Genomic DNA, 25,299 nt, shown 5'->3' on the forward strand with positions numbered 1-25,299 from the left:
AGTTCAATATAGTCGCCGAATTGACAGTTCACAACCATATATAGTTTGGTCGTTGAGTATATTATGTTGCAAGCGTTGTGAAAATGACATCATTTTTCTTAGCGACTAACTTCAGCCCGAGACATACATTCTGGCTGGAAAAGAAGAAGATTATGGAGAAGAATCTGAATTTCGATATATATATATATAGCTAACATAGTCTGAGATCTCTGGATTGCATTAACCGATTTTCATGTTTATGGTCTCAAATGAAAGCTTGTTCAAAACCAGTTTAGGAAAAGCTTTAATTAAATCATGACAATAGATCATTCACGAAGTTAAATTGGTTTGAAAATTGGGACGGCCGAACTAGCTGTATAAGAGAGGTAGTGCTCGACGGCGGTATAGACATGTCTTTATCTACTTTTGTATGTACTTGCCGTCGAGACACTACCGTGTCTCTTGATAACAAAAGCATAAACATATACAATGTGTTGTATAGCTTACGCATTCTTTTCATATCTTTTTTTCCTTTTAAAAATCCGATTTTATATATTCACCTTTGATAGGATCGAGCCTGGGATACATCTCATGCTCGTACGTTTTATTTCTGGACCACTCAACATAAAATATATAATGTTTGTATTTCATAAGATCCAGATTTACCGTTACTACATTAAATATACTGCTTTTAGGTCCCTTTTAAACTCACTAACATGGATTTTGAACATTTACAGAACCCTTCCTAGCTAGCACGAATATAAATAAAAGTAGTTGTAATAAGCAGTCGATTATTGCTGCAGTTTTTTTCCCAGTAATACCCAAACATTGTTCTCTTATGAAACTGTTTAAAGTAACGATCCTCTATAAAGACATAGTGGTACACTTTGATTAATAGTTAATAATAAAGAAAAATAAGACCAAATGATATATGTAGAAAGAGAATTAATATTATTGGTATATTTAATATTATTTCAACTAATAATTTTTTAAATATCCAAACGTACTGGGTTGCAGTTTCTTTAAGAGATTTCGATTTTTACCATGGTGGATCGATTAACAATAATCCATATGGCATTTATACGTTATTACGAGATTTATTAAAAAATTGTTAACATAAGAACTTTTTCTAATCGCTAAGCAGTAATTTAGTTATGTCTATTTTAGCGTAAAAAAGGTACAGCTATAGTATTCTTAAAGAAATTAATTCTGATAAAATCAAAATAATAGTTTCAAAGGATTTCAAATTCCTTAGCAGTAAAGAATCCCGTTACCAAGTAGGTTATAGCTGAACTAACGTCGAAGCCCTAATACTGTTTCCAATAGATCGATGAAAAGAAATGGACTGAAATAAAAAAATCTCATCATATATCTGTTACTCCTGTCTAATCGTAAATCCAGAGTTATAATTTCAACATTTTTAATTAAACTAGTTTTAATTTATTATCAATACATTCTTTACACTTTTAAAACAAGTGTTCATCTGAAATTTGTAAACAATATATTAACAATTCGATAACTTCAAAAGGATTCTTTCAATTGGCAGCAATGGTATCTCGAATCCAATCGGTGTATGAGGACACCTTGGTGTAAACAGAAGGAGCACCGACTGTTCCACAAGGGAATATACCCCAGGAGGCAATGCCCACTACTTCGACATTATTTTTGGATTTATAGGCTATCAAGGGTCCACCTGAATCGCCCTAAAAATCAGTAAACAAAAAAATAAATACATACTTATTTATAATAGTATAAATATTATAATACAAACACTGCAGGCCGCAACTCCACCGGTCAAGGGACCCGTGCAGACGTTCGTCTCGTGAAGTGGCGAGACTCCTTCGAGATCAAAGACGGCCTTGTGGCAAGTTTTAAAATCGACGATTGGCAACTCCGCCATTTGTAATATATTGGGCATAACAGCAGAATTCGTGGTGGACATGGAGCCCCAGCCGGAGAAAACTACCGTCCCGGTAGGCTCTGCACCAGGTGATGGTAAGTTGATCGGAGCAACGTCTTTCGACAGGATCAACGGATTCTTCAGTTTGAGCAAAGCAATGTCGTAAGGAGCTGCCTCACTTTACATATCGATAAACAAAGTCATAGAGTGAGGAAGAATTAATAAAAATCAAATGAGAAGAGAACCTCTCAGATCACTCGTACAGCTATTATATAAGGTAATGCGCTTAATTAACACGTTCCAAAGCATAGAAGCATTAAATAGAAGTATATAGTCATCTCCTCAAATATAATATAAAAGATGTTAATATTTTGCACAAAGCTTTTTTTGAAAATATCTTTAAAATAATTGATATTTCTCAGAGGTAGGTAAGTGAATAAATATATTTTATTTCTACCCCTGGAACGTTATATTTAAGTGCTTCATTCTGTATTACCCGTGCACTTACCCAGTATACTTATCATGAATGATAATACTTTTAACCTCGGCTACTTGCTCGGTGTCTTCAATGCTGTTTAGCTGGTACTTTCCTGCCTTAACGAAGATGGTGATATCCTCCTTACTTGGAGGTAAGCAGTGAGCAGCAGTCAAGACCCATTCGGAATGTAAAATAGATCCATCGCAAAAATGTGTATTTTCTGTTTCTGTCACATGTAGAGAGACTTGATGAGGAAACTGACCTTTTTTGGCTTCCGTGCCTCCTGCTATACGCCCTTTTGGAACATTACTAAATATTGACGGGCTATAACTTATCCTTTGTTTAACTGACCAAAAAATATATAATTTAAGTTATTATTATTATATATATATATATATATATATATATATATATATAATGAAAAGACAAATTGAAAAAACTCACTGTAATGACCAAGCACGAACTCCACCAGGCAAATGAGAACGATGAGTTTCGACGACTGCATTTCAGTTCGAATACTGATTGATATGAGTTCACTGCCAATCTGAGATACTTTTATACTTTTGCATCCATGACATAAGCACGAGCTATATATTGCTACCCTTTCCACAGTAAAATAGCTTCAAAGAAATTGTGTGATAGACTTTTGATAAAATAGAAACCTGAAGTACTCAATGTATATATAGTAATTGGATATGGAGGGCTAAAAACGGATATATATATATATATATGAACTTTTCTAAATATTTTGTGATAATAATAAAATAAATGAATAGTTAAGCAAAAATAAAATGTTAGGCGATAATAACAAATTAATAAGTGGGATGATTAATATAAGAAGTTATGAATGATAATAAAGAAAGAACAATAATATAAAAATAGTATTATTGATATATTTAAAATTTTAGATTTATCAATTTCATGAATACTCGAATGGGCTTTAATACATTTTCTATTGAGTATACAGAATTTTTCCATTTTGAACAGATTAAATTGACACTAAGCAGTGCAATTCATATGTTATTATAAGTGTAATTAATATAACTTTGTAACGTAAAAATAATATAAGCTTACCGGTAAAAAATTTAGTTACGCCTAATTTATTGCGTAATACAAAATAGCTAGTGTATATACTTATAGAAATTAATTCAGACAAAATTAAGACAATTGTTATAAAGCATTTCAATTTCGATCGTGACAAAAGCATCAAAACTAAGTGACTTCCAATCCAATCGGTAACATAAAATTATAATGTCCTGCATTTTTAAAAATAATAAATTTCGAAAAATGCAAACTATATATTTTAAAATATTTCTTTCCAAGGGATTCATTTAATTGACAGCAATGGTATCTCGAATCCAATCGAGGTGCGAGGACACCTTGGTATAAATTGAAGGAGCACCACGTGTACCGCAAGGCATTATGCCCCAGGAGACAATGCCCACTACTTCGACCTCACCTTTGGATTTATAGGCTATCAAGGGTCCACCTGAATCGCCCTAATAATCAGAAAAAAATAATAAGTACATACTAATTTATAGTAGTATAAATATTATAGTACTAACACTGCAGGCAGAGACTCCGCCGGTCAAGGGACCTGTGCAGACGTTCGTCTCGTGAATTGGCGATGGTCCCACAAGGCTCTCAATAGCCTTTTTGCAAGTTTGAAAATCGACGACTGGCAAGTCCACCGTTTGCAATGTATTGGGCATATTTGGAGAATGTGTGGTGGATATGGAGCCCCAACCGGAAAGAACTACCGTCCCGGTAGGCTCTGCACCAGGTGACGGTAAACTGATCGGTGCAACGGCTTTCGTCAAGGACAGTGGTTTCTTCAGCTTTATCAACCCAATGTCGTAAGGCGCCACGCCACTTTACGTATCCATAGACAAAGTCATAGAGTGAAGGAAAATTAAATAGATCAAATGAGAAGAGAAGCTCCCGGGTTACTCGTAGGGCTAATATATATGGCAAGACGTTTAATTAACACGTTCCAAAGCATTAATTACAAGTAATTGGTGTCTCCTCACGCACATACAAAGGTATATAAATGATGTTAATATTTTACACAGCCTTTTCGAAATTCCTGTCTATTGAAATTGATAAAGTCTTTAAATTAATGGATATTTCTCAGAGGTAGATACATGAATAAATAAATTTTATGTTTTAGCTCTGGAACGTTATATATAAGTGCTTCACTGTGTATAATCCGTGCACTTACCCAGTATATTTATCATGGACGATACTTTTCTCAACCTCAGCTAATTGCTCAGTGTCTTCTTTGATGTTTAGCTGATGCTTTCCTGCTATAACGAAGAAGCTGTAACCAGGCGGGATAGCGAGTATGCAGTGAGCAGCCGTCAGGACCCATTCGGAGTTTAAAATAATTCCGCCGCAAAAGTGTGAACTTTCTGTTTTTGACACTTGTAGAGACACTTGATGCGGAAATTGGCCTTTTTCGGCTGCCGATCCTCCCGTTATACGGCCTTCCGGAACATTACCAAATATTGGCAGGTTGTAACCTATCCTTGGCTTGACTGAACAAAAAATAATTTAAATTATTATAATTATATATATATATAGGGAAAAAATATGAATTGAAAAAACTCACTGTAATGACCCAGCACACACTCTACCAAGCAAATAAGAGCGACGACTTTCAACGACTGCATCGTAGTTCGGATTCTGACTGATATGAGCTCCTGGTCAGTGCATCAGAGTTATTTATATTATGTTGCATTGATACACCAATTATGGATTATCACTTACGATCCCTTCCAAAAATGCAAAGCTTTGAATAATCCGTGTGACGTTTGTCTTAAGAGATATAGAGACCTGAGATAAGCTGTGTAAGACTAGTCAAATATGAAATTTTAAATCGAAGCTTAAGAAGCAAATCCTGCAAAAAAGGATTGATATATGTTCGTGCTATTATCGTATCACTCTTATCGCTGAAAATCGTTTTAATTAAGAATATCTACATATATATGAGCTATGCGCTGTGTGTATTGCAATGTAATTGCAGTTTTTATTCTTTTCTTAGTATTCTTTTGCAGCAGAAACAAGGGATATGATTGATTAATATATACAAGAGAGGAGAAGTGGAGATTTTTGTCAGGCAAAGAAAAATTGATCGCGCGGGCAATGATTCATATTGATTATTTATATTACATATGTTTGAAATGTTTAACCAAGCTATATCTGTTAACGTCTATATATACGGTGGAAGAAATGGAGAATTGAAATAAGCTAACGAGCGTTTCAGTTTTCTTTAATGTAATGATAAATAAATAAAAAATTGGGATGATTAATATATAGAATTATGTACGATAATAAAAAGAGGAGCAATAATATATAGAGATAATATTATTGATATATTTAATGTTGTAAAATTATCAATTTTATATAAATATCCGAACATGCGCTCTAATATATTTTCTACTGAGTATATACAGATTTTTTCCATGATGAACAAATTATATTGAAACTAAACAGCGCAATTCATACGTTATATTGTAAATCTAATTAATACCTTTGTAAGTCACAAAATAACATAATCTTATCGGTAAACAATTTAGTTATGCCTTATTTATCATGTAATGCAAAACATTTTGTTTGTACTTATAGAAATTAATTCAGACAAATTTAAAACAATTATTTTAAAGGACTTCAATTTCGACAGTGAATATAGCATAACAACTAAACGGCCTCCGTTCCAATCACTAACCGCCAATAATAAATTTTTACATTTTTAAAAATAATAATTTTCTCAAAATGCAGATAATATTTTTTTAAAAGAATAATTCCAAAGGATTCATTTAATTGGCAGCAATGGTATCTCGAATCCAATCGATGTGCGATGACACTTTGGTATAAACGGAAGGAGCACCACGTGTACCGCAAGGTATTATGGCCCAGGAGACTATACCCACTAATTCGGTCTCATTTTCAGATTTTATAGCTATCAAAGGTCCACCGGAATCGCCCTGAAAGCCCAGAAAAAAAGCATATGTGAAAATGTAAACTACCAGAGAATTATACTTAATTCATATAGTACCTATAAATATTATAATACTAACATTGCAGGCAGAGAGTCCACCAGTCAAGGGACCCGTGCAAACATTCGTTTCGTGCAATGGCGTGGGTCCTACGAGATCCTCCATGGCCTGCTTGCATGTCTGAAAATCGAGGAGTGGTAATTCCGCTTTCTGCAATTCATCCGGCAAAATTATATCGCTCGTGGTGGTGATAGAGCCCCAGCCAGAAAGTACTACGGTTCCGGAATGCTCTGTGCCAGCCAGTGGTAGATTAATCGGTGATATGGCTTTCGACAGGGACAATGGTTTCTTCAGCTTGAGAAGTCCGATGTCGAAAGGGCCTACTCCACTATGTAAGCGTTGATGGATGAATTCGTAGAGTCAAGGATGGAGTTGACAAAGATAAAATTTAATGATACAAAAAAAAACCCCAGATTACTCATAAAACTACTACACAGGGTGAAATACTTGAAAAAGAGTTCCAAAACGTATAGTTATAGACGCAGGTATAAGATATTTTGGTAACTGTAGAAAAATTGTCAAATTTTTGGCACAAGATCTTACTGAAGCTTCTGTATATTTGCATTCAAAAGAATTTATAAAAAATAAATACTTCTTAGACGCAAGAAATAGATAAATGAATGTTTATATCCTAGTTCTGGAACGTTATAAGTGTTTTACTTTATACTATATTACACACTTACCCTTCATATTTTTCGTGAACGCAGCTTTTTGCAACTCCGACCGTTTGCTCGGTGTCTTCCTTAACGTTGAGCTTGTGCTTTCCGGCTTTAACGTTGAAGGTACCGTAAGACGGGAGAGCAAGTATGCAGTGTCCAGCCGTCAGGACCCATTCAGGGCTTATAATAATACCACCGCAAAAGTGATTAGTAAATATGTCTCCCATTGCAGAGAGATTTGATATGGAAATTGACCTTTTTTGGCTGTCGAGCCTCCCGTTATAAGGCTTTCCGGAACATTATTAAATATTGGCAGGTTGTAACCTATGTTTGGCTTGACTGAACACATAGTAATTTATATTATTGTAATTAAATATATATATATATATAGTGAATAAAGAGATATAATGGAAAAACTCACTGTAATGTCCTACCACACACTGCGCCAGGCAAATGAGAGCGACGAAATTCAACGACTGCATCTTAGTTTGGATACTGATTGATATGAGCTCCTGGTGCATCAGAGACACTTATATATTGCATCGATGCACCAATTACATGTTATCGGTTGCAATCTCTTCCAAAAGCGAGAAGCATCAAGTAATCCATATAACGTTTCTCTTAAGAGATATAGAAACCTGAGATAAACTGTGTAAGACTAGTCAAATGTAAAATTTCCAATCGAAGCAGAAAATCCTAAGAAAAGGATTGATATATGCTCGTGCTATTATCGTATCAGTCTCTTATTGGTAAAAATCGTTTTAATTAACAATACATATACATATACGTATAGTTGTGCATTATGTATGTGCTGCAATGCAATTGCACTTTTTATTCTTTTCTTTTTTTTTGTAGCAGAAACAAGGGATATGATTGATTAATGTATAGAAGAGTAGAAATGTGGAAATATTTTTGTCAGGTAAAGAAAAATCAATCAAATTGATTCATATTGATTATTTATATTACATATGTTTCACATATTTAACTGAGGTGCCTGTTATCGCCTATACGGTAGAAGGAATAGACAATTGCAATAAGCTAACGAGCATGTCAGTTTTCGTTAATTTGATAATAAATTATTGGGGTGACTCGGTACTATATGAGCTTCCACAAAATTTCTAAATATCAGTAAATTTGTTCAATTATTGACTCAAGTAATGAGCACGTGAAAAAAAACAGATATAAAATTTTTTAGGTATTTCGTGACAATAATAATATAAATGAGTTGTGAACCAAGAAAAAAATGTTGGGTGATAATAATAAATGAATAATAGGGAATGATTAACATAAATAGTCATGTATAATAATAAAAAAAGAACAAGTATATAAAGATAATATTATTGATATATATACATATATATATATACAGGGTGTCCCACGAACGGTGGCCATGCCAATACCATCGGATAGGGGACAAAAATCTAAGTAATAAAGTTATAAAAACTTTTTTCCTAGCACCCTTGGTTAAAAAGTTATTTGCAATTAAAGATTATCAATTAAAGTAGCCTTTCTTAAAGAGGAAGATTGTTTTGGTCGCATTATAAGGCCAAAAATGCTAAGATTCTGTGAATTAAAATACTAAGAAAGGCACAAAAGCAAACATGCACTTGAGCCTATTGAAGTGGTCGAAGGTCGATCGGCAGTTTCGAGTGCGAGTGCCATAAAAACAATCAAAACATAAACACACCACAGGCTCAAGTGGATGTTTGCTTTTGTGTCTTTCTTAGTATTTTAATTCACAGAATCTTAGCATTTTTGGCCTTATAGTGCGACCAAAACAATCTTCCTCTTTAAGAAAGGCTACTTTAATGGATAATCTTTAATTGCAAATAACTTTTTAACCAAGGGTGCTAGGAAAAAAGTTTTTATAACTTTATTACTTAGATTTTTGTCCCCTATCCGATGGTATTGGCATGGCCATCGTTCGTGGGACACCCTGTATATACTATATAATATTTTAAGATTGTCAATTTAATAAATAACCGTACATACTCTATTACATTTTCTATTGAGTATAATACAGATTTTTTTCACGGTGAACGAATTAATCTGAAACTATGCAACGCAAATCATAAGTTATTTTAAATCCAAATAATAACTTTGTATATAATTCAAAATAATATAATCTTAATGGTAAGCAATTTAGCTATGTCAATGTTATCATGTAATGCAAAACAGCTGCTGTACACTTAGAGAAATTGATTCAGACAAAACCAAAACAATTATTATAAAGGGCTTTATGTTCCATCGTCACAAAAGCATCAAAACTAAGTGGCTTCCAATCCAATCGCTAACCAAAAATTATTATGTCCTGCATTTTTAAAAATAATAATTTTCTCAAAATTGCAGATAATATATTTTAAAATGAATAATTCCAAAGGATTCGTTTAATTGGCAGCAACGGTATCTTGAATCCATTCAATGAACGAAGAAACTTTGGTGTAGACGGTAGGAGCACCGATTCTTCCACAAGGGGATAAACCCCAAGAGACAATGCCCACTACTTCGGCCTCACCGTTGGATTTATATGCTATTAAGGGTCCACCTGAATCGCCCTAAAAAACAGGATAAAAACAATGAATACATATTGAACATACATAGTAGTATAAATATTATAATACTAACACCGCAGGCAGTGACTCCACCGTCCAAGGGACCTGTGCAGATGTTCCTTTCATGAAGTTTCGAAACTCCATCGATGTCTATGACGGCTTTTTGGCAAGTTTTCAAATCAATGATTGACAACTCCGCCATTTGTAATATATTGGGCATATGAGGATAATGTGTTTCAGACATGACGCCCCAACCGGAGAGAATTACCGTCCCGGTAGGCTCTGCACCAGGTGATGGTAAACTGATCGGAGCAACGGCTTTCGTCAAGGTCAGCGGTTTCTTCATCTTTATCAATCCAATGTCATAAAAAGCCACGCCACTTTACCCATCGATAGACAAAGTCATAGAATGAAGGAGAATTAATAAAGATCAAATATGAGAAGAGAAGCTCTCGAATTACTCATACGGCTGTTATAAATATGCTAAGACACTTTATTATCACGTCCCAAAGGATACAAGCATTAAATGTAAGTAATCGTTATCTCTTTATATGTATAGGGGGAGTCCGGGAGAATTCACCAGGTGGGAGACATAAACCATTTGAAATATATTTTTTAATATTTAGGCAATTGAAGCGAAATTTTTTTGTAAATATATACTTAAGCACCGCTTACTCTAGCGCATGACAAAAGAGCGCTATGCAAAGGCACCTAGTTACTATTAAGGAAAAGTTGTTTGGACGTGTTTCAAGTATAATATTGCAAACTCCTCATTTTGCTTCCTATTTCTTCAAATTGTAAGTTATTTATTTGAAACTTTGTATTTTAACTCTTAATATTCTCTAGTTTGATAAAATAAAATCAGTTTAGTATAAAATAATTTCAATTTTTTTTTAACAAAATAATCCTAAGTGGTATAGGGTGGGAGACACGATCCATGTTGTGAAGAGAGAGATAAACCACTGTTTTGCGTTTTCGTAGGCACGTAGTCAATTTGGAAATTCTAATAGAAAATTATTTGATTACTTTTCAGATGTGAGATGCCTTTTCAATATAAAAAGAAAGTAAAGTAATAGAAAAAGAAAACAGCTCGCCGTGGCAGAAGGCCTAAACAAAACTTTATTTGTATTCAATGCAAAATTCTAAAAGATAAATAAAAAGTAGTTTTTCCTCAAACATGGCTTGTTAATAACTAATTTGTGTATTAAATTTAATATTTAATGTTTACATTTCCGACTTCTATTGGTATGGTGAAGTCTCCCGTCTCACTGGTTTAAGTTTCCCACCTCTGGGGGAGATTTGAGTCACTTTACAGTTTTTATAAGAATAAATGCCACACTTTTCTTGATCAATGAATATAAACCTACAGGTTACCTGTATTTGTCAATACACCAAGCTATCTATCTTTAGCCACCCGTTTCATCTATCTATATTGTTTTGTTAAGGAAATATATTAATTTTGTTGAAAAGTGGCTCGAGTCTCCCGGACTCCCCCTACATATAATAGATATTAATGTTTTGCAAAGAATCTTTTTAAAATTCCTGTTTGTTGACATTCAACAAATCTTTTAAAAATTTGACATTTCTTAGAGGTATAGATTCATGAAAAGATATATTTTTATGTTGTAACTCTGGAATGTTATAATTAAGTGCTTCACTCAGTATTATCCACGTACTTACTCAGTCAAATTATAGTTGATGATAGCTTTTTCAATCTCGGCTATTTGCTCGGTGTCTTCCGTGATATTTATCTGGTACTTTCCTGCTTTGACGAATACGGTGTTAATAAACTCACTAGTGGGTGTGCAGTGACCAGCTGTCATGATCCATTGGGGATGTATAATAGTTCCGCCGCAATAGTGTGAACTTTCTGTTTTTGATACTTGTAGAGACACTTGATGCGGAAACTGGCCTTTTTTGGCTGCTGAACCTCCCACTATACGCCCTTCCGGAACATTGCTAAATATTGGCAGGTTGTAACCTATACTTGGCTTAACTGACCAGAAATAATTTAAATTATTATATATATATATATATATATATATATATATATATTTAATGAAAAGAGAAATTGAAAAAACTCACTGTAATGTCCTATCACGCACTCTATCAAGCAAAAAAGAGCCACGAGTTTCAACGACTGCATCTTTGTTCGTATATTGATTCAAATATGTTCTCTGCTAATCTGAAATATATTTATACTATTTCATCAATGATATACGGACGACCTATCTATGCTATCTCTCCCAAATCCGAGAAATTTGTAAGAAATTGTTATGATGGACTTTCGATAAGATAGAAACCTGAAGTACACATTGTATACTATAGTAATTGGATATGGTGGATTAAAGAAAGATAGATAAATGAAATTTGTTAGGTATTTTGTGACAATAATAAATAAATGAGTATTGAACTAAGAGGAAAGTGTTGAGTGGTAACAATGAATGAAGGCAAAGGATGGAAAAGAAATGAATAATTATATAGAAAGATTAACATAAAAATTTATGTATAATGATAAAAAATGAACAACTGTACAGAAATAATATTATTGATATATTTAATATTTTAGAACTATCAATTTTATGATATCTGCAATGCTCTAATACATTTTCTATTGAGTAGCCAAATTGTTTCGATGTTGAATTGATGGAATTTAAACTGTACCAACGCAATTCATACGTTACAATAGATCTTATCATAAATGTTGTGACACAGTGTCAGTAAACAATTTATTTGTCCCTACTTCATCATGTAACGTAAAGCAGCTAGTGTATACTTATAGAAATTGATTCGGACAAAACCAAAAGAATTGTTGTAAAGGAATTGAATTTCGATAGTGGTAAAAGCATCTCAAGCAAGAGGCTTCCGGTCCAGTTGCTAACCAAAATGAATAATTTTTAGTATTTTTAGAAAAATAATTACTTTTTCAAGATTGCAAACCAAATATTTTAAAGTATTTTGTTCCAAGGGATTCGCTTAATTAGCAGCAATGGTATCTCGAATCCAATCGATGTATGAGGACACCTTCGTATAAACGGAAGGAGCACCTGGTGAACCGCAAGGAATTATGCCCCAGGAAACTATACCCACTACTTCGGCCTCATTTTCGGATTTTATAGCTATCAAAGGTCCACCAGAATCGCCCTGAAAACCCAGGAAAAAAGAATATATAAAAATGTAAACTATCAGCATTATACTTAATTCATAGTATAAATATTATAATACTAACACTGCAGGCAGAGAGTCCACCAGTCAAGGGACCTGTGCAGACATTCGTTTCGTGCAATGGCGAGGGTCCTACGAGGTCTTCGATGGCCTGCTTGCAAGTCTCAAGATCGACGACTGGTAATTCCGCTTTCTGCAATTCATTCGGCATAATTGGACTGTTCGTGGTAGAGATAGAGCCCCAACCAGAAAGCACTACGGTTCCGGAATGCTCTGCGTCGGCCAGTGGTAAATTAATCGGAGATATGGCTTTCGACAGGGACAATGGTTTCTTCAGCTTGATCAGTGCGATGTCGTAAGGGCCTACGTCACTATACATGTCGATAGATGAATTCGTAGAGTCAGGGAAAGAGTTGACACAGATAAGGTGATAAAAAAAAATTCTCAGATTATATTCATACAATTATTGCACAGGGTGAAATACTTGAAAAAGCTCCAAAACGTAATTATAGACGTAAGTACAAGTATTTTGTTAACTAGAAAAATTGTCAAATTTTGTGCACAAGATCTTACCGAAGCTCCTGTGTATTTACATTCAAAAGATTTTATGAAAAAGAAATATTTCTTAGATGCAAGAAGTATATAGATAAATCAATGTTTATATCCTAGTTCTGGAACGTTATAAGTGTTTTACTTTATACTATATTACACACTTACCCTTCATATTTTTCGTGAACGAAGCTCTTTGCAACTCCGACCGTTTGCTCGGTGTCTTCCTTAACGTTGAGCTTGTGCTTTCCGGCTTTAACGTTGAAGGTACCGTAAGACGGGAGAGCAAGTATGCAGTGTCCAGCCGTCAAGACCCATTCGGAGTTTATAATAATACCACCGCAAAAGTGCTGAGTGGCTATGAATCCCCACTGCAAAGAGACTTGATGCGGAAATTGACCTTTTTCGGCTGCCGAGCCTCCCGTTATACGGCTTTCCGGAACATTATTAAATATTGGCAGGTTGTAACCTATTCTTGGCTTGACTGAACAAATAATAATTTATATTATTGTAATTAAATAAATGTAGTGAATAAAGATGAATTGAAAAAACTTACTGTAATGACCAAGCACGCACTCCACCAAGCAAATGAGAGCGACAATTTTCAACGACTGCATCTTATTTCGGATTCTGATTGATATGAGCTCCTGGTGCATCAGAGATATTTATATATTGCATCGATGCACCAATTACAGGTTATCGGTTGCAATCCCTTCCAAAAGCGAGAAGCTTCGAATAATCCATGTGAAGTTTGTCTGAAGAGATAGAGACCTGAGATAAGCCGTGTAAGACTAGCCAAATATGAAATTCCAAATCGAAGCTTAAGAAGAAAATCCTGAAGAAAAGGATTGATATATTCTCGTATATAGTATTATCGTGTCAGTTTAATCCGTATATAAAAATCGTTTTATTGAAGTATAACCAAATAACTGTATATTCCAATGCACTTGCACTTTCTATTCTTTCATTATATATATATATATATATATATATAGTATATTTTACTGCATCAGAAAGAGGGCAGTTGATTGATCGGTGCATACAAAGAAGAAAAGAAGATTTTTGGCAGTCAAGGAAAAATCGATCAATGATTTATATCCATTATTTACAGTAGGTATAAACACATGACACATTTAACCGAGCTGTCTGTTATCACGTATACTATAGACGGTAGAAGGGACAAAGGATTGAAATAAGCCGACGAACGTGTCAGTTTTCTTTAATTCAATAATAATTTATTGGTGACTTGTTAATAAATTGTTACAGCGGTGATCGTTGAATTGATTGTACTATACATGATTGGAGATTCTTGTCAGTAAAGTAAATCGATCAGGCTGGAATGTAGCGATGGATCCAATCGACGTAGCTAGAAACGCGAGTGAAGATGGAGGGAAGATTCACTTTTCCACATGGATAATAACCCCATGAGGCAACACCAATTTGCAACATTGTTCCATTTACCATCTGAACCAGTGCTCCACCGGAATCACCCTGTTCGTACATCAAATATAGCATCATATTTATATAATAATACGTATATATATATATATCTATATACAATATATACAAAACACGATAATAATACATCGCAATAATATAAACTATACCGAGATAACGCAGTGCAACTACAACTACATACATATATATACAAGTTTACTCACCGAACAGACGGAGGCACCATTACTGTTAATCGTGCAAACTTGCGTATCGTAGATGTAGGCATTTGGCACGATAAAGTTCTTGTGCGTTTGTGTAATATTGAAGCATTGATCGTTCGGCAATAAATTGAAATTAGCCGTCTGTAATATATAATGGGTTGGCTTAACCGGGAATAGCTTTCTCGATATGGACCCCCAGCCAGAGAATAAGGCGACACCGTTGCTGAGATCCCTCTCGTTATTTTCGTCAAGTCGAATGGCCTTGACGCGCTCGTTGAACACGAAAGGCGTCTTCAATTTTAACACCGCTATATCGTGCTGCGAGTGAGACCTGTGACAAAGGAATCCGATGAAAAATTTTGTGCGAATCCAATCTAATTCAATGGATGCTCGATATTACCCTTGGTACAAAGGATGGAAATAGGAGCGTTCCGCTTCGGATTCTTGCTGAAGACGACCCTCGTTCTTCGCGAGATAATGCTTCCCAGCTAGAACAGTCGTCTTTCCGAGCCTCCTAACGCAGTTACCTGCGGTGAGAACGTGTTGCTCGCCGATTATCGAACCTGAGCAGATGAATTTCTTCGGGATGAAGGGGGGCAGACTCCAATATATAGCTACGTGATGTGGAAATTCACCGGGTTTTGCATTGTGGCCACTGGTAACTCGCGGTGATATACCCTCGGTCCAGCAGACTGTGTAAAAATTATTTTTTGCATCTCACTATGATAAACTACGTATAGTCACTGCCTAGCTTATGTATTCTATAAAAGCTCATCGACTTACCCTGAACTAACAACAGAACTGATGCGACTAAACTTAACTTGAACATGCTTGCGACTCGAAATTAACATACTATAAACTCCAAAATTCGGACAGTGCAAAGCTCTTATATATAGGAAAACTATCTTCAATCGGAGCGTGGTATCTTCTGCTCGATAAGAATCTCTGCCCTATCGTCTACAATTTGCTTACATAACAGGCCTTTCTCTAATCTGAGAATCTTTTTTAATCTAAATAGAGCAGTTTCTTTCTCGGTGAGAGTGAAAGTGGGAGAGAGGGTAACAGCAAATACGCTTTACCTTTGTAGATATATAGGTAATGAACTAAAACGTGTTTGCTTTTCTTGCGATACTAACAAACAAGGGCTGAAAATGGAATTTTCCCATCAGTCAATTTAACAAAGTGCTGTGGAAAGGATTGAGAGTAATGTTATAAATTTTGAGTACCTGTTATTTCATTGAAATTTTTTGTACAACTTTTGTCGTGTCATTGTACATATTACAATGTAATAAGGTGAATAAATTTGTAACATCGAAACGGAAAGTGAACAATATCTTCATTGAAATGTTTATATTTTCCTGAATCCAGTTAACGTAGAAGGCAATACTTGTGTTTACCGAGCAACCTCTGAATTCCGCAAGGAACGCATTCACAAAGGATGATACCAACCTTGATCCATATTTTTCTGATAAATTAAATCAAAGGGCTAACGGGATCATCGTGAAATAAAATAAAATTGTGGTGCAATGACATCAAATATTTATAAACATACAATAAATAGTACTGATCGAGCTAGAACCAATATCATTAAAGTTTAATATGCAATTTTGAGTATCCTAGAGGGTGACATATTGATCAAAGATACTCTTCTCTCATTCAATAATTTCATCGCATTTATCATTATAGCCAGCAATAGAACCTATAGTATCCACTTTCAAGACTTCTGTCAGGACTGGTAAGATTTTGGTCAACGTGGATCCTCAACCGGTTAAGACATCCTCTACCTCGTATACTTTGTCTTTGACTGGCAATTCAACCGGTTACACGCGATCGTCCTAAACCAACGGTTGCTCCATTTTCAATATAGCAGTGTCGTGTTGAGCGACGTCTCTGTCATGCAGAAAATACTGTGGACCTGTCACTGCGCAGACTACTATAAATTATAACTAATTGTACTTTATAATAATTCTACTCTCTTTACTCCGAATGAACATACGTAGCACGTACTTGGAATATATTTGTTCTAACACTATAACCTCGCTCTTCGTCAAGTATATAATGTTTACTAGTGACAACCCTCAGCTTTCTGATTTTCAAACATATAGCGACCAGGCGTTAATATATATGTATATTTGGCTTAGCATGGTACCGCTATACAGACATGAATCCATTTTCTACGAAAGGAAGTATACCCCATAAGACAGCCAATTATGGTATACGGATATTGACTTGCTTCGGCATCCTGTCCATTCGTTACGCGTGGCTCAAAGCTATAGGCGTGGACCTAATATCCAGTTACAACATTTTAGCATTCTTTCTTAATATCCGACGGATCAAATAATTCTGGACTCTTCTTACTATGAATCATTAGTTAGAGTTGTTGCTAAAGTATATTACCTTGGCACTCTGCCCTTGCGGATTAATACCGGCTATAATCATCGATAAAAAATTACCTACTTATATAAGAAGCAAATATCATTACTTAGATCAGTATCTTACGAGATAATAATTTTATTTTTGCCAAATTTTGTGAAACATACGATTACCAAACCACTGAATTCTCGACTTTGAATCCTATTGATAAATTTATTGGAAGGTTCAGATCAGGGCTATCAATAACAAAATCAAGAGGTATAATAAAATTTTAGGTATATAACAGAAATGTAAGACGAGACGTTATATTAAATACGAGACTCAATGGAAGATTCTTAATCGTTACAATAAATAATAATTTGATTAATGAATCAATCAACCGATCAATTATTCCATCCAATCCGATCGATCGATCCAAAGATGCATTTACAAATATAATAATAAATATAGACACACATACACACAAATGCACGCACATACTGCAGTATTTATATTTATAACGTGGGAAAAGGAGATTTGGTGGTTATTTATTGGATGTGACTAGACGTGCCAACGCTCGTATTCCTGCCCAAGTTTCACGAGCCGTTGGAACGATCTGAGCGGCGGGTAAGAGGAATCCGTAAGTACCGCGATCTCGAAGCTCCAAAGTGTAGGCATATTTTATTTCCGCTTCTCCCTTGGCCCAATCGTCCGAAGATCCTGCGTGGATATTGTTTAGAGATTATTGCAAGAATTCTAACCTATACTATATATATATATATTATATAGCGAATGAAAAAATTACCCGAAGTGGGATACAACATGTCAGCCGCGTGGCCAACTTGGTAGCGAGTTCCATGAACCTTGGCAATAGCATTGGCAGCTTTTCTGGCTGCACTGGCCAAATCTGTATAGTCCGAAGCCTTGCTCTTGGTGTAGCCCCAAGGTACCAGCCACATTTGATTGTAAGAATGCAGCGTCAGATACATCCTGATGGTCTCTTTATTGGCTAGAATGTAATCTGCGATGGCCTTGGTTTCGGGCTCGGAGAAGGCTGATGGTCCTGCGTAAGTCTCGTGACAAGGATCGAAGCTGGCTCCACCATCCTTGTCCTCTCCCCAGTGGTAAGCAAAGTTTCGATTTGGATCGACACCCTCGCATTTTGCCCACAGCCACCTCGTGTAATGGGCCAGTAGACCAAACAGAGTCGACGTGTATCTGTCAATAGTATTAAGATGCACGATTCATTAAAATCTCCCATCTTCTAATACAATTTATATATCTACAGTATATATATATATATATATATAAAGGGTCCAACAGTTAAAACTATCAAGAATATTAAGATTTGTATCTTTGAAACTATAAGAGATTTAATTTTTTTTTATTTTGCATAGAACCTTTTAAAAAAATCTTACAATTTGCATTCAGAAAAAAATGTTATATAAAATTTTGAAGACTATTTACAATAGTTAGAGAGATACGCGTCTACTCGCATCCTTGTTCTGGTTATACTTTTTAACTGGCGGATTTTACATAAAAGAATTTTTGTGGCCTGTTTTCAGTATACCTGGCTTCGCTGGACGCGTCCCCGTGATTGCTTCGAGTTTTTCGCCAGAGTCTGTCGCCGGTATGACTGTACTCGTAGCCATCCGGATTAGCAACTGGCAGAATCAACCAGTCCGAAATGTCCAGCAGTTTTGCATAACTAGAGTTCCTCTCGACCAACTGACTGAGAATGTAGGTCGCTACAGCCGTACCGATCCATTCCCTCGCGTGCATGCCTATATATTGTTGTCATTGTTGTTGTTCTTGCTCTTATTATTATCATTATTATTATTATTATTACAAACAAGTTCACCATAGCCTCCCGCATATCCTATGCACACGTGTACGGCACACAAAACATCTGGGTCGATCCCCATTCAAGATCGTTAAACGCGAGTAGCTTGTCAATAGAATTGTACCGTTTAAACTGGCTGAAAAACCAGATTTAGCTCAAAGCTTGCAGCATATGGAGCATATGTGTTACAGGGATAAATGACTTTTGATGTATACTGTACACGTGCGTACTGTGTGCTCGTCTCTCTTTGCTCTTACCAGCATCGATCCAAATGGCAGGTTTTGGCCCTCCCCCCTCTTTACCAGGTCCTGTCGAAACCTTTGCCATCCTAATGGGCTGTCCTTCGAAACTATGACCAATCGTTGTAATCTCCACCAAATTCGGATATCTCGCCGATAGATATTCCAGGTACTTCAAAATGTCTAGAACCATTTGGGGGGAGAGAAGAAAATTTAAGACTCTCGTTAAGCCAATCTCTCTATCAAACTACGTGTCTCTTGTCCATACATATATATAGATCTTACGAGGAGTTACCTCCGTATCTGTGATAACGTTTCCATGTCATGGAATGGCCTTGATTGGACACAAGGTCGTTTCTTTGCTCCTTCGACATTTTTGGATTTTGATAAGCGATGGTTTTCTGAAAGCAAACCGATATTACTCTAATGTACATGATAGATGAAATAATCATTCGATTCTAATAAGTTTTGCTTTGATCGTTCAGAATTATAAATATTTTATTTGTAGTGTTAATAAATAAGATTTGTAGCAATTTAGGAGTTCAATTTGACACAACGAAATATTTATACCGAAACTAAGTAAAGATTTGATTGTTTGAACATTCAAAGCAAGATTTATTTAAATCGAATAATTAGTTTTATATTTGTGAGTCGATGTAACTCCAATTCAGATGCTCTTCGCGCTTACCTGAAGATCGGATATGAGAACTTTGAATTTCATTCCTCGATCTTTCAGATAATCCTTCACGTCGTCCAAGACTTCCGGTGAGACCACCACGTCGGTTGTCCTGATTGAAGAATTTAATGGACGAGTTAGACGTTACATATGTAATATTCGTAATAACTGTACAAAAGCAAACACGCATTTGCACGTTCATCGTGATAACACGAAGGATCGTTAATAAGCAGACCTGTTGTCAACCGGTTGTGTCCAGAATTTGATATGACCAGGCTCAGCATTGTACAATTCGCCAAGGTCCTCGACGTACTTCTCCGCCACCGGAAATATTCTAATCAGCTGATGATTTTTGTAACTTATCCTATTGGAACGTTGCCTTGAAGTCTTGTACTCCATACCGAACATGGAGCCAGCGAAACTGGATAACGAGCTCAGCATGTTGTCCAGTACATCGATAAATGACCTCTGTCCATTCTCTCCCTTTCTACCTCTTAATGGACTATTGAAAAATATACATTCATCCTTTAATTCGTATTTTTGTTTTAAGTATAAAAATTAATTCAAATCAAATTAAATGTTTACTTTAGATTAACCCTGTCTTTCTCTACGTGCATAAATTTTCTTTACACGCGTATAGGAATTTTAAGTAACAAAATATATCTATTATTTAACCAAGTTTTATCATTATTTATCCATTCTACAAAAATTTAAATTTTTATTCAATTTGTTTAGTCCCCCATCTACCCCTTCCACTCCAGCTAATGCATAAGAACCGTAAGCAATTTCAAGATCTCCTACCACTGCCTCCAGTTGCAGTATATGTATATATAGTTATGTGCGTAAAGGAAAATATCCGTTACATGCAAAGAACGCAAAAGAAGCATCGTTTCCTATACCGCGTATGTATATATATATATATATATATACGAGAGATGAGATATTGATCGAAGATGAAAGAAAAACTTGAGGTAAAACTTACCTTTGACCGAAGGGTATTTCAGCGTTGGTTATTTTCCCCGGAGAATCAATCGTTAACGAAGAATCAGATAAAATCGGTTGGACAAATATCAGTAGAAATGCGATGCAACAGTAGAGAAATGTTCCAATGTCCAGAGTCATGACGACGATCCGCGGCCTTCGGGCCTTTGGTTCGGGAAGCGATTACTTCGAAGGTTTCACGATGACTGGTAATATTGTCCTGCAGTGTTGGAGTAACCGGCGCGGTTTCGCTACTCTATCTCCCAGTACAAACAGGTCTTACGGGATTCTCATAACTAAGATTCCCACCTTCCGTATATACTTTCGGTACCTATACTCCATACTAGAATATCGGCTTGATCGCTCGTCGTATTCTTCGTATAAAGCATGATACAACGATTGTGGGGTGGGACCAGGAACAGGAAATTACAAATAAATGAATCAGAAGCGTTGGCTGCGCGATAAACAATATTTTTTATTATTATTGTTACAGCTACCGCTAAACCAAATCGGTACATGCAACAATGTACAATTACTGCCTGGTAATAAAGACGTAAATAAGTAATGGTATAAGAGAAATTATCGTAATGACTGACGTTAAATTAATGTTACGTTTAAAATCTTTTGTTAGTCGAGTTGGAAGAGCGCGCAAAAGTCAAGGGGAGGAGGGGAGGGGAAGAAGATAAAGCGAGAAATTAAGGTTTTAAATTTTAAAAGCCTGCTGCTCGACGCGAATCCGTCGAGTCGCAACGGCGCTCGAAATTATTCTAATTCTTAGCCATTTGAAAGTAGCTCGAATTTTGACTAGTATAAATAGCATAAAATGGGAGAGCCCCTTCGTCCATCTATACTCCTTCTTTCTTTCTCTTCAAGACTGGAGGGGTCTCAGCCGCGAAAACTTTGGCGCCTTGAAATGTTAATTGAATCGTTAAGAAATAGGTGAGTAAGATAATAACGAGAAAGCAATATTATTATTACTGACCTCGGTCAAAAGCTGCTTTAGCTCTCGAACGGAAAAGAAAAGAAAAGAAAGAAAAAGGAGGGATGATAAAGGATAGGCCAGACCAATCATGCTGGGGAACATCGCGTCCCCTTTACAGTACGATATTGTCGTAACTATATATAGTTATCTACACTTATTATATTTAATGTATACTAATAATATATATATATATTAATGTATACGCGATTTTAATAATTGACTGCTTATCGTGCTTCGCGCAGAACGATCGTTTGTGTCTTCGTAAAGTTTCTTTACGAACGAGAACAGTAGTAGAATGTAGGTAGTAATGGCAAGAGAAAACCTCTCTGATGCTTCTCTAAATAACAATTAGCGAACTTTGACAATTTAAGGCGCCGAGCATCAACGTGTAATATATATTTATATCGTATCGATCATATGTACAGTTATTTATTTATAACAATATCGTTCCGCTCGCTGTAACAGCGATAGGTATCGAATAGCGCGTAGCAGCGCTATTAAATTAGAGCCGATACGGATTTAACGATCAGCCGGAATAAATTAAATATTGCTCTTCTGCTAAGATTCTCGCATTCGATATTTGTGTTTCTAAGGATCGATCGGTGCATAAGTACGATTAATAGTACGCTACTCGATCGATTAATTCGCAACAATAACGGCATTAAAATCTGTCCATCGTAAAATGGTGGATAGCTCTCGGCGCCTTTATATTATACATATATGTATAGTGAATACTATATATAGTATCTTAGAATTAGCGAAAACTTTGGATTATCCGTGATCGATTACTGTCCGAGCTATGAATCTCTCCTAAACGATGTTGGCTTTGTTAACGTTGGAGTTTCCCATCATGACCTTATTGACAAAATTGACTATGGCTGTGGCAGGCTGTTCCGGCTCCAATTCGGCGAAAACGTGGCACTGGTTGTCCGATTTGTGCGCAGGTTTTCTCGCCACGAAACCAAAGCAGCGACTGAAAATCACACCTCCGTTAATACGCGAAGCAAAAATATGTGAAAAATCGAGAAAAGCAATCTCTCGTATACTCACTGGGCACTCAACGGTCGAGCCAGAATATTCTCGTTCATAAAGTCCCAGGTACGCTCTTCGGTATCCAATCCGCAATAGCTGATGTTATTTGTCGGATAATGCCTACGGAAGAAAAGCTTCCTGGCATTGTCCGTCAACGTGATACCCTGAGTGGAAACTTTGAAATGAACAATTGTGGCGGACGGCAATGGTTTCTGTTCGAACAATATCGTGACTGCCTTCTTGATGGCTTGGGGTCCGGTCAAAGACTCGGTGTCAATGGTAAAGAGATACAGAACGTTGCAGGCTGCTCCCTGGGCAAGAAGCTGATGCGTGCTGTTGGCGCCAGGTGAGTCCAGGGCCTTGGCGGCAGCTTCTGGTTCAGGTAGCAGCAGCTGGCAAGGTAAGGCCATAGCCATGAGACTGTGTTGATAGACCAATGCCGAGAGAGAGCTGAAGACAGGCTCGTTGGCGCATCCCTTTAGGCGTACTCCTCGCGAGGTCGGCTCGATCAGGAAGTGCCTGACCAATTCATTCGACGCGTCTCTCGGACTGCTCGGTGCCCCAGGAGGGGGCGTTGCCACTTTCAACGCTAGACCAAACGCCCCCGGAAAAGAGTTGCTGTCTCGCACCACGAATGTTCCTGGCGATGCATCTTTCAGCATCGAGATTGCTGGCAAAACATTGGTCGATTAGATCGCAATCGTCTTATTACGTACATTTAACACGCTCAAACGCAATTCTTTCGTACCTTGCTCGCGTGATATGTTGGGCTTATACCAGATCCTGCTGGTATCGCGTACAAACTTGACATTTGCATCTGCCACTTCTTGAGGCTCGCTATTAGAATGAACACTCGAGCGTCTCGAGCTGTAATAATGCACCACCTGAGGGGACGAGTGTCCACCATTGTTTATCGAGGTATAAGAAACGGCACTCTGTAATCAATAATTTATGATTCATTAAATTTCGTATTTTGTGAATGCACGCTCGAACCAGCACACACACACACACACACACACATACCTTTGGACTTTGGGCCAATTCGATGTAGGTCGGTGCCCCTCCTGCTGGATGTCGAATAGTCGATTGCATCTGAGTTATCATCGTCTCGCTTATCGGAGAAGTCGGACGGTCCTTACTGTGAAGTATTTTACAGAGGAGCGTTACATAAGAGAAAATAAACGCATTGCTAATAAACAGTTGTCAATTATTGTGCAGGAAGAATTACGGCACACGTGCATCTATTGTACCAATTTTAAGGAGATTTTACGTGCTAGAAGCAATGATTGAGAAGGACAGTGTATGTATAGCATTACGCTCCAATTACAGTAATGTACTCGAACATTTAACAATTTGCTGGTTAGTGATTCGTGTAATTAATACACATACGTGTAACATACAAGTGCACTTTCAAGATTCACGTGGAATATCAGTGCAGTGAACATTTGATCTCTGACAATATTATTACCTATAGTCGAACGACGTCGACTGATCAGTGAGCGGCCATCGTTTATTATGCATTTGTTTAAGCAAACCGCTTGCTGGGAAACTCAAGCGTCTAAAATCACCAATTGTTTCATCATTGCCTAAAGTCTCTTAGTTTCAAAGACTATCATTGAAAAATCGAATTGTTTTTCCTGTTGTTTTAGAAAATTCTATAGATTTTACGACTCCTTACCGCTGTGTTGTCGGACTCTTGGGTGGAAGTCCCGTCTCCTTGGAGGCTTCCCTTCGTTCTTCAATGAAGATGGATCGTTCGGTGGTGTAATTGTTGTTATTGCTCACGGTCTCAATATGGTTCAAATTATTGCTGACGATATTATTGTTGTTGTTGCTGTTGCTGCTTGTATTGTAAATATTGTTGGACGTGACGTAAGAGCGATCCGTGGCAAAAGTTACCGTGGGCGAGGAGTTGTTGGCGTAAGGCGTTCTGGGATGAACCGGAAACGCAGGAGTCTGTGGTCTCGAGGCACTTCCGATACCAACGCTTCCGGGACTGATGCTCCTGTCGGTCCACGAGGTATTGGCAGAATCATTGTAAGACTGAAATATAAAAAAGATTGTAATTTCATCCTCGTTCCATTTAACACCAGTGATAATTACAGGTATTAAAGAAATAATTAAACATAAACAAACCAGAAGAGCAAGAAAACATATGGGGAAGAAGTGATATTATTCTCAACGTGCCCCGCAGCT

General features: G+C 36.5%; 5 protein-coding genes and 1 pseudogene across 7 annotated transcripts in view; all 6 read right to left on the reverse strand.

The window, feature by feature from the left end:
* Positions 1–1,423: 1,423 nt before the first annotated feature.
* LOC136776206 (transmembrane protease serine 9-like) lies at positions 1,424–5,029 on the reverse strand. Its single transcript, XM_066731587.1, is given in 9 exon segments — positions 1,424–1,682; positions 1,751–2,057; positions 2,388–2,703; positions 2,802–2,977; positions 3,690–3,856; positions 3,923–4,229; positions 4,579–4,869; positions 4,871–4,894; positions 4,989–5,029. Coding segments are annotated over 9 exon segments (1,797 nt in total). The 3' UTR covers positions 1,424–1,514.
* An 893-nt stretch (positions 5,030–5,922) lies between these two features.
* Positions 5,923–7,423, reverse strand: LOC136776207 (trypsin-1-like; annotated as a pseudogene).
* Positions 7,424–9,041: 1,618 nt separating this feature from the next.
* LOC136776208 (transmembrane protease serine 9-like) lies at positions 9,042–13,957 on the reverse strand. The gene is made up of 10 exons (XM_066731588.1): positions 13,897–13,957; positions 13,509–13,824; positions 12,856–13,162; positions 12,612–12,770; positions 12,306–12,365; positions 11,848–12,039; positions 11,712–11,772; positions 11,307–11,622; positions 9,700–10,006; positions 9,042–9,629 (listed from the first exon to the last, which is right to left on the reverse strand). The coding sequence occupies exons 1-10, from the start codon at positions 13,955–13,957 to the stop codon at positions 9,462–9,464; spliced, it is 1,947 nt and encodes a 648-aa protein (XP_066587685.1). The 3' UTR covers positions 9,042–9,461.
* A 602-nt stretch (positions 13,958–14,559) lies between these two features.
* Positions 14,560–15,906, reverse strand: LOC136776286 (mast cell tryptase-like). The gene is made up of 4 exons (XM_066731708.1): positions 15,782–15,906; positions 15,399–15,690; positions 15,002–15,329; positions 14,560–14,831 (listed from the first exon to the last, which is right to left on the reverse strand). Exons 1-4 carry the CDS (start codon positions 15,825–15,827, stop codon positions 14,670–14,672), a joined length of 828 nt encoding a protein of 275 aa, XP_066587805.1. The 5' UTR covers positions 15,828–15,906; the 3' UTR covers positions 14,560–14,669.
* Positions 15,907–17,596: 1,690 nt separating this feature from the next.
* On the reverse strand, positions 17,597–21,265 carry LOC136776249 (carboxypeptidase B-like). The gene is made up of 8 exons (XM_066731642.1): positions 21,091–21,265; positions 20,344–20,610; positions 20,121–20,220; positions 19,728–19,833; positions 19,451–19,615; positions 18,921–19,134; positions 18,156–18,568; positions 17,597–18,070 (listed from the first exon to the last, which is right to left on the reverse strand). Exons 1-8 carry the CDS (start codon positions 21,228–21,230, stop codon positions 17,895–17,897), a joined length of 1,581 nt encoding a protein of 526 aa, XP_066587739.1. The 5' UTR covers positions 21,231–21,265; the 3' UTR covers positions 17,597–17,894.
* Positions 21,266–21,544: 279 nt separating this feature from the next.
* The window catches only part of by (blistery), a 32,011-nt gene continuing 28,256 nt past the window's right edge, over positions 21,545–25,299 (reverse strand). For 2 of the 3 annotated variants that reach the window (XM_066731605.1, XM_066731608.1), the window contains 6 exons: positions 24,782–25,146; positions 24,572–24,661; positions 24,127–24,241; positions 23,852–24,038; positions 23,122–23,773; positions 21,545–23,044 (listed from right to left, as the gene is read on the reverse strand). In XM_066731605.1, coding sequence (XP_066587702.1) covers positions 22,882–23,044; positions 23,122–23,773; positions 23,852–24,038; positions 24,127–24,241; positions 24,572–24,661; positions 24,782–25,146 — 1,572 coding nt within the window. In that variant the 3' untranslated portion in view covers positions 21,545–22,881. The remainder of the gene's footprint in view (positions 23,045–23,121; positions 23,774–23,851; positions 24,039–24,126; positions 24,242–24,571; positions 24,662–24,781; positions 25,147–25,299) is intronic. The other variant, XM_066731606.1, reaches the window with a different exon arrangement.

This window comes from Prorops nasuta, unplaced genomic scaffold (genome assembly GCF_024137725.1).
Source record: "Prorops nasuta isolate Cenicafe-Biocafe unplaced genomic scaffold, Cenicafe_Pnas_1.2 PNAS00009, whole genome shotgun sequence".
Lineage (NCBI taxonomy): Eukaryota > Metazoa > Arthropoda > Insecta > Hymenoptera > Bethylidae > Prorops > Prorops nasuta.